Raw genomic sequence first — 9,124 nt, 5'->3', positions numbered from 1 at the left:
TTAAGAGGAAGTTGGTTTTATTTCCCTCTGACATTCATTGAGAGTTTTTTTATTTTGAGTTTGTTGTTGAGATCTTGTTTTGACTGTTCTTACTCCTCCTTGTCTGCGTCCAGGCCTTCAGCAGAGCGCATCGAATCGGTCAGAACAAGAAGGTGATGATCTACCGCTTCGTCACCAAGGCCTCTGTGGAGGAGAGGATTACTCAGGTAAACACACACAAACCCCAAAAATAAACCACTTCTTCTGTCAAGCAAGGACTGCTGTACAGATGCTGAGATCCAGCTACTGTTTGGTGCAAGTGTCTTACAAAATAAACTAAGCCTGGCTTTTTGGAAGACATTGACTTTAAAAAAAGGCTATTTCCCTAATACGTTTTGTCTCTTTTAGGGATTTTCTCTTTTTTTGTTTTCTTTGTCGTTGGTTTGGTGCTCTGTGGTCATTTTCTGTCTCGTTGTAGTCTGTTTGGGCCCCTTTGTGGTAGTTTTGAGTCTATTCTTCCACATTTTGGACTGTTATTCTCACCATTTCTGTTGTAAAAAGTTGAAAAACCCAGAGCCAAAAACAAATAACATTTAAAAAGCTTAAAGACAAAACTTGCTAAAGAAGTCCAACTAAAATCATTAGATCTTAAGAAAGTCTTTTAGTAACATTCATTAGTTTTTCTGGTCCTGCGGCTAAACCTTATATAAGCAGGGAAAACTACTTTTTTTTTAATTGGTTTCCACGGCAAAGCTAGGACAAAACCCTGGAAGCATCTGCCCTTTGCTACTGTACATGTCAACGTTTTTACAGCTACTTAAGGAGCAACACTGGTAAACATTTGACCTGGCATATTAACAGTTGTCTCTTTCTTGTGTTGTCCCTCCCATCTGTCCTCCTGTCTTCTGTCCAGGTTGCCAAGAAAAAGATGATGCTGACTCACCTGGTGGTCCGACCCGGTCTCGGATCCAAGACGGGCTCGATGTCCAAACAGGAGCTGGACGACATCCTGAAGTTCGGAACAGAGCAGCTCTTCAAGGACGAGTTTGAACGTGAGCGCCGAACTGGTGAAGATAGCCACGGGGACGGAGGGGGGGGGGGACACGTTATAGTGAGACACATTTAACCTGCTGTTTGTGTGTCCAGGCGAGAACAAGAGCAAGGAGGAGGACAGCAGCGTCATTCACTACGACGACAAGGCCATCGACCGTCTGCTGGACAGGAACCAGATGGACACGGACGAGCCGGAGCTGCAGAGCATGAACGAGTACCTGAGCTCCTTCAAGGTGGCTCAGTATGTGGTCAAAGACGAGGAGGAGGAGGTGAGCGCCTGGGGATGGACGATGTGTTCGGGCTTCCTGATTGATTTATTTGTCTGTATATCAGAAAGTTTCCTTTTAACTAATCTAAATTTAAGAAAAGACTAAAAGGCACCACAAATGAGTAGTTTATGTCCATCAAAGTCCAATTTCAAAGTGGAGGAAGCGTCCATCATGTGAAAATAAGCCTCTGAGTGTCCAAAAATTCACCTAATAAAACCACGTAATAACCCCAAAATAACACAGATGATTCCACACATTGATATTTCCAAGCACCACAAAAGACAGGATCTCTACCTTCATTGACTTTTGGGTGTTTCATAAAAATAAAATGTGTATTTGAAAAAAGAAAAGAAATGCAAAACCAGACTGAATGTAATATGCTCCGGTAATTGTCCTTCCTTCAATATGAGTCTAATAATTCATAATTTCAGCTTTTTTTTTTTTTTTAAATCAAGAGTTAGTAATTTCCTATAAATTTACCATAGTTAATTGACCATGAATTCCAAAAACGGAGTAAAGTATTCAAAATAATAAGTTGGTGTGGTGGTGTTTTATATACGTAGAAGCGTTCAACGGAGGAAACACAAGGGCCAAAAACAGCCACTGCATTCACTCTTTTTGCATCATTACCACATTTGCCAAACTGCGTGACATCATATTATTGCAGATAAAATGATCAAAATACCTTTAAACTCGCCTGCTTTGTTTGAGCGTATCTCAAAAACTAAAAAAATATAGCAGGTTCAACCAACTAATAAAGTGTTGAATATATAAAAATCTTTTGGATCAGTTTGTTTTTATTTAATAAAATGTGAAGAACCCGTGTGCCATTTTAAAGTTATGACACAAATTCAATTCTTCTAATAATAAGTATAAAGGTTTAAGGACGTACCTAACCTCTTATCTTAGGTTGTACTGGTTTTAGGGATATGTGGCATTTGAGGAAACCCCAAGAAATGACCTCACAAAACGCCAAGGTTCAAAGTCTGCAGAGTTCAAAGTGTTGATGTAGGAAACATTGCTCGATCCCAGTCGTGCCTCCAACCCTCTCCATGTTTCTGCATCTTTTCTCCTTTTCGTGCAGGAGGAGGAGGTGCAGCGGGAGATCATCAAGCAGGAGGAGAGCGTGGATCCGGACTACTGGGAGAAGCTGCTGCGTCACCACTACGAGCAGCAGCAGGAGGACCTGGCTCGCAACCTGGGCAAAGGAAAGCGGATCCGCAAGCAGGTCAACTACAACGACGGCTCTCAGGAAGACAGAGGTAAGGACAGAGGTAATCTTAGCTTTTTTTTACTAGTAGCATTCAGATTTTTAAAAAAAAATTAAGTGATTTCAAAATGCTTTGTCACAAGTGGAGCTCCGAAATTGAACCTGATTAACTATAAAAACAAGCGCCGACTATTTTCACGATTAAATTGTTGAAGTTGAAGCAAGACGTAGCGGCCTACACTTTAAAACTGACAATATCCAACCCGAAAATAAGTAAAGAAGGCCTTCAGTGCCTGAAATCAGACAGACAGACAGACAGACAGACAGACAGACGCATGGAGCACCTGGAGCTCTGTTAACGTCAGGGTCGGGTTTTACTCGCACTTCTGGTAAAGCATACTGGTCCCTTAATCATGAATAGATTTCAGTAGTCTTGGTGTCTGGTTTGGAGTGTGTTTTAAAAAAAAAAAAAAAATTGTTGTTGTTGTCTCACAGCTGATTGGCAGGATGACCAGTCTGACGGCCAATCAGATTACTCGGTGGCGTCTGAGGAGGGAGACGAGGACTTTGACGAGCGGACAGAAGGTAAGAGCCGTTATTTGTGTTTGTCTGTAGAGGTAAAGAACAATATCGGTGTTAAGCTGATGTTTGTGAAAGTGTCATTATCGGTGTCTGAATGTGTCACAGTGACAGTTAAGGTGTGTGTGTGTGTGTGTGTGTGTGTGTGTGTGTGTGTACAGGATAACATTAGGGAGCTTACTGTCCCTCACTCGTCTTTGGATGCTCCTAAAACACACAAAAAATAGCTTTTATAAACACATAACAATAAACGCAGAAACCTTAAAAGAACCAGATGTGTTACATGTTTAGATACAGAAGTTAGAAATATTAATGCAGCCGTCTGGCCTGCCTGCAGAGTGTTTTCTAACTATAACCACCACGTCTGATTTCCTCTCTGCAGCCAACTCCCGCCGGCCGAACAGGAAGGGCCTGAGGAACGACAAAGACAAGCCGCTGCCCCCCCTGCTGGCCAGAGTGGGAGGCAACATCGAGGTGAGCGGCTGCGAGACGTCTTTTTGAGTTTTATTTTGTTCTGCGGCCGATTCCCACGGTTCAGAAGTAGGGTAGAATTCAGTTTTTGAGAAATAAAGCCCGATCTGGTTTCCTTTTCCCCAGGTGTTGGGTTTCAACTCCCGGCAGAGGAAGGCCTTCCTGAACGCAGTGATGCGTTATGGGATGCCCCCCCAAGACGCCTTCACCACCCAGTGGCTGGTCCGAGACCTGCGAGGGAAATCTGAGAAAGAGTTCAAGTAAGAAACGCTGCACTTCCTGACAAAATATGACCCGTCTAACTGGGAATAAGCAATGATAGATAGATAGATAGATAGATAGATAGATACTGAGATACTCTATTCATCCCACATGGACATTTTAGACTACCAGTAGCAAGACAACCATAACACACCAAACACATATACACACATATATCTCACACATATATACACACACATATCACACATATATCACATATATACACACATATATCTCACACATATATACACACACATATCACACATAGATCACACACATACACAAATATATATCACACATATACACACATATATCACATATATCACACACATACACACATATATCACACATATACACACATATATCTCACACATATATACACACACATATCACACATATATCACACATATACATACATATATCTCACACATAGATCACACATATATCACACACATACACACACATATCACACACATATCCAGTAATAACCCAGTAACACTGTCTCTACAGCACCTGTTTACTGGTTCCACTTATTATTCCACTTATTTAGTATTAGTCATCATTCTAAATCTCATATCTCTTATTATTTACTATTTTCTCTTCATTCCCATTCTCACATGTCATCTCTTATTTGTTATTTATTCATCATTCTCATTCCCTATTTCAGAACTGTTCATAATGTTCATACTGTTCATGTTGTAATATAATGACTTAACACTATTTATCCCATTGTCCTTGCACTACGCTCCACATTTAAATAGTTTTTAATGAACTCTTCGTTCACTCGTGCCTCTATAGTGTTCTGTTTAGAGTGTGTGTATATATTAGTGTGTATGTATTGTTTTTCTATTTATGTGTAAGCGCAGTGTGAGCAACGATGCTCCAAAGAAGAATTCCTTTTATGTGTCCTCGTACCTGGCAGATAAAACTGATTCTGACGTCCATAAGAATAAAAAATGTCACTTCAGAGACTTTAAAATACCAATTTAAGATTTTAAGCTGACTGAGACATGTGACTTTATATTAATGGGGACCCTTTCTCTCCTCTGCCTCTCCCTCAGGGCGTACGTCTCTCTGTTCATGCGTCACCTGTGCGAGCCCGGAGCCGACGGGGCCGAGACCTTCGCCGACGGCGTCCCCAGAGAAGGGTTGTCGCGGCAACACGTCCTTACCCGTATCGGTGTTATGTCGCTTATTCGCAAGAAGGTAAAAAAAAAAAAAAACGCAGCTTTGACTTTTTGTTGTTAGAGTAATCTATGATATTAATTTAACTTGTGGATAAAAGATTTGAGATGTAAAGAAAACACTCTAGCAACTTTTTTTAGAAACCTGGTTTTAAAAAGTCAGCTCAGATGGTGTTCACCGAGTCCAGTTCTGTTCTTCATAACTACCCAAAAAACAAGTCAACAACCATTTTTTAACAAGTAATTGGTGCTTGATAATGATTTTATCAGCAAAAATCTGAAAAAGCCGACGTTAAGTCGCTTATAAAATGCACGTGAAATAAAATGCTTAACTTTATATGACACAAACCTCTACTCTTACACTAGTTGTATACATCTCTTAAATAATAATAATAATGCATTTTATTTATGTAGGGCTTTTTAGAAGAAGAAATCTACACATTAAAATACACACCTTAACCCTTGTGTTGTCTTCCCGTCAACCATGAAAAAAAAACCCATTAGGCTTTTTTCCAACACTTTCAACCATTTTTCCAACATTTTTGTCACTTTTTCAATGTCGTGGGTGCTTTTCTTGATGTCTTTTGATATTTTTAATGTTGACATTTTCAGCGCTTATTTCAATGGCCCATTTTTTTGTGACTTTTTTTTTTACTGAAATGGGTCAATTTGACCCAAGGACAACATGAGGGTTAATCATTAAAGCAGCTCTAAAAGGTTGTGTTCATTATGTTTTATTCTTATTCTTCTATTTATCTCTATTTATTTCTGTCACTGTGCTGTTGCTGCTGCAACACATTAGTGTTTTCCCTCTTGGATCAATGAAGGCATTATTTTCATTAATAATAAATAATAATAATAATAATCATTATTTTCAATTTATTTGCTGTGAAGGTACAAGAGAACAAAAAATAAGCAATTACAGTAAAAGCTGCTAAACTGTGATTGGCATCGTTCAGTTTTCTGATATTCTATAGCATTTTATTGGTTTTGTTTTTTAAAAACTATGCGTGTTTTGCGAGGTGAGTCGCCGCCGTCGTCATGCCGACCGTGCGCTGTCCTTGTCTCCCAGGTGCAGGAGTTTGAGCACGTGAACGGTCAGTGGTCGATGCCCTGGATGGCCGAGCTGGAGGAGAGCAAGAAGGCCGCGGCTCAGCCAGACTCCCCCGTGAAAACCCCGTCCACCGGCACCCCCGCCGACACGCAGCCCAACACACCCGCTCCAGGTAACACACACACACACACACACACACACACACACACACACACAGACACTCCTTTCCTGTACAGGTAAAACCACATACAATATATTCACTGGGGAAGGTTTAATGTAAAACAACATAAGGAGTAGGGCTGCATGGTGTGAGGACATTGTGCAACAACAAAAAATATATTGTTAATATTCACACAAACACACACACACACACACACAGTTTTTTATGAGTTTAGTATTAGGATCAGTGGACAGCTATTTACACAGCGTCCAGGAAGCAACTCGGGCTTCAGAGTCTTGCTCAGGTACACCACGACATGTGACCAGAGGAGCCTGGGATTGAACCCCCACACTTGTGGTTTTGGGGCGACCCCTCTCCCTCCGAGCCACAAACCACGTTGTTGAATATCGTTATAATGTTATATCGTACTTGCGATAAATAAACCAACAATAAAGAGTACTCGCTTCTGTTTTTCTGCTGCTTTTAGAATCCTGCTGAAATACAACAAAGTGATTGTTGAATTTAAAACAAATGAAAGGAAATAATTCCCAACCTTCTTGTGTTACTTTTGTTCTTTTATACAAATTTGAACCTTTAATTGACTATAAGAGGCACCACTAGAAAAAAAGGCTCACATTTTAAAGTGCAATGTTTTACTGTTTTCTTTCGACTAACACAAAAAATTAGTTTTTCGCGAGATGTCGCAGCCTTTCGCAATGTGTTAATTACGCGAGTTATCGCAATGACGGTTAAAAAAAAAAAGCCCTAATAATGAACATTTTGTCTTTGTAGTTGACGACACCGCCTCAAAGACCGAGGAGGCAGTGAAGGACGCAGAAAAGGAGGTGAAGAACGAGGGCGAGGCGGAGAAGAACGGCAAAGAGCCCGCCAAGGCCAGCGACGAGGTAAAGGCACCACGCACGCTCGACTGACGGCACTAAAACGGAGGATCTTTTGGATTCTGGACGTATGTATTATCCCGAGATGTGTCTCAGTTCCCTCCGTGTGGGTCTCCTCCAGGTGATCGCCATCCCGGACGACGACGAGAAGAGTCCGCCCGCCGAGGCGGACAGCAAGAAGAACGGGGAGGAGCCCATGGAGACGGACAAAGCCAGCAACGGAGAAGCAGAGAGCCTCAAAGAGAAGGAGGCCGAGAAGGACGGCGACGCCGAGAAGGAGAAGAAGAGTCCGGAGGAAGGAGAGGAAGCCACGTCTCCTCCGGAGGACAAGGCGGACGGGTCAGAGGTCAAACCTGAGGACTTGGAAGTCAAAGGTAAAACTCTTTGCTAGAGATTTAATTTGACAATAATGCTCAAAGTTTTTATACTGCTTTATGTTACTTTATTTAACTTGGCCTGTTGTTGAACATGTGTTGGCTCACACAGACTTTGAATGTAGCTGGCTTAACAGCAGGCTTCCTTATTTGCTTACTTTCTACTGTGTGAGTGTCATTGCCCTCTTGATTGAATCTACTCACCTCTGGTGTGTGTTTGTGTGTGTGTGTGTGTGTGTGTGTGTGTGTCCCCTTTTGAACTCAAATGTCATCCTGTTGTCTTCTGTAGAGTGCGGCCACGGGTTGCACACGTTTCTGCAGACGTTGGGCAAATTTGCTTCACTCATGCTATAAAAAGGCTGCACTGAAGGAGAGTGTTAGTTTCAGTGTTGCCAAGTCCGCTCATTCTAAGCGACTTTGGGCTTGTTTTTCTGTGAAGTCGCTTACAAATATTGGTAGTCGCGGGTCGTGGTTTTCTTGGGCTTGTTACTAAAGTGTAGTTGCTTATTTGGGCTTGTTCCCCCTTCCATAAAAAGTTGTGATGAGGGAATTTCTAGATGTTATTTAAACGTAGGAGTTTGTCTTGCCTGTTCCCTCGGTCCCGCCCCTTTCCCCATACACACTGGAGACAACAGAGTTATTTCCCACCCACATCGGCTTCTAATTGGCTCTGACCCAGATGGCAACGAGTACCGGCCAATCAGAGGCAGAGCAGGGCAGTCGGTTTTCTTCTGGTCAGGAAAATGCGCGAGTAGCGACTGATGGTGACTGGACTGTAGGAGAGGTTTTGGAGGCATAAATGCCCGGGATAAAGTAGGTGAAATACGGGAAGAAATATATCAAAGACTGTGAGAAAGAGAAAGGAGGAAAAGAATGGCTTCAACTTGTCGTGGGGAACAACTCAAAATCACTGTGAAAAAGTGTATAATTGATGTCCCATCAGTTTTCTAATGTTAAATAATGTTTAAAGTTGGTTTAACTCCCTCTGTAGTTGCTCAGGGGAAGAAAATAAAACTCTAACGTGTGTACAGTTTACCCATCTGTCCACATGGATGGAAATTGACAATCCGTCCCCATAGATTGTAAAACCGTGCACACATTTTATTTATTTATCTCTTCCATGATCTTAGGGGGGCTCCGTAGAAAAAGTCGCTTGTTTTGGGCTTGTTTTCACAGGTCTGGTTGCTTATTTGTCTCGCAAGATCTGGCAGCACTGCAGAGTTGGTCTGGAGATTGTCGGGGGTGACACTCTCCCGCACTCCAAAAACAAGCTGCGAATTATCATCTTGTATTTATTAAGATGAGCAACACCTGTCCTCCCTGCATGCCTTTAAAGTCACGGCTGTCTCTGTTTTTTCAATGTTTTTTTGTTTTGCAGCAGAAGAAAAGAAAGAAGAAAAGATGGAGACCACGCCTCCTGCAGATGAAAAGAAAGGTACCAAACCCTGTTTCTTTTTTCTTTTAACATAAACATACGGTATGTGCCTTCTGGGCACTGAACATATAACATAACGTACAACATAATGTGACAGGGGGAGGATCTGTGGGTCAAGTAGAACAGCAGTCACCGTACGTGCATCATGCGTAAAGAAAATATAAAGACGCTGTTTGAAGAGGGGGGGGGGGGGGGG

At 41.8% G+C, this 9,124-nt stretch overlaps 1 protein-coding gene across 4 annotated transcripts in view; it reads left to right on the top strand.

The window, feature by feature from the left end:
* The window catches only part of chd4a (chromodomain helicase DNA binding protein 4a), a 38,055-nt gene that overhangs the window by 23,276 nt on the left and 5,655 nt on the right, over nucleotides 1–9,124 (top strand). For 2 of the 4 annotated variants that reach the window (XM_034892016.1, XM_034892015.1), the window contains exons 24-35: nucleotides 114–206; nucleotides 893–1,031; nucleotides 1,126–1,301; nucleotides 2,386–2,563; nucleotides 3,007–3,096; nucleotides 3,473–3,564; nucleotides 3,688–3,821; nucleotides 4,884–5,028; nucleotides 6,079–6,232; nucleotides 7,013–7,125; nucleotides 7,241–7,493; nucleotides 8,872–8,928. In XM_034892016.1, the coding sequence (XP_034747907.1) occupies nucleotides 114–206; nucleotides 893–1,031; nucleotides 1,126–1,301; nucleotides 2,386–2,563; nucleotides 3,007–3,096; nucleotides 3,473–3,564; nucleotides 3,688–3,821; nucleotides 4,884–5,028; nucleotides 6,079–6,232; nucleotides 7,013–7,125; nucleotides 7,241–7,493; nucleotides 8,872–8,928 (1,624 nt within the window). Of the gene's footprint in view, nucleotides 1–113; nucleotides 207–892; nucleotides 1,032–1,125; nucleotides 1,302–2,385; nucleotides 2,576–3,006; nucleotides 3,097–3,472; nucleotides 3,565–3,687; nucleotides 3,822–4,883; nucleotides 5,029–6,078; nucleotides 6,233–7,012; nucleotides 7,126–7,240; nucleotides 7,494–8,871; nucleotides 8,929–9,124 lie in introns of all 4 variants that reach the window. The other 2 variants (XM_034892014.1, XM_034892013.1) reach the window with 1 other exon arrangement.

Source organism: Etheostoma cragini, chromosome 14 (assembly GCF_013103735.1).
Source record: "Etheostoma cragini isolate CJK2018 chromosome 14, CSU_Ecrag_1.0, whole genome shotgun sequence".
Taxonomy (NCBI): domain Eukaryota; kingdom Metazoa; phylum Chordata; class Actinopteri; order Perciformes; family Percidae; genus Etheostoma; species Etheostoma cragini.
The sequence above is the reverse complement of the archived record's forward strand: the minus strand, read 5'-3'. Positions and strand labels throughout refer to the sequence as shown.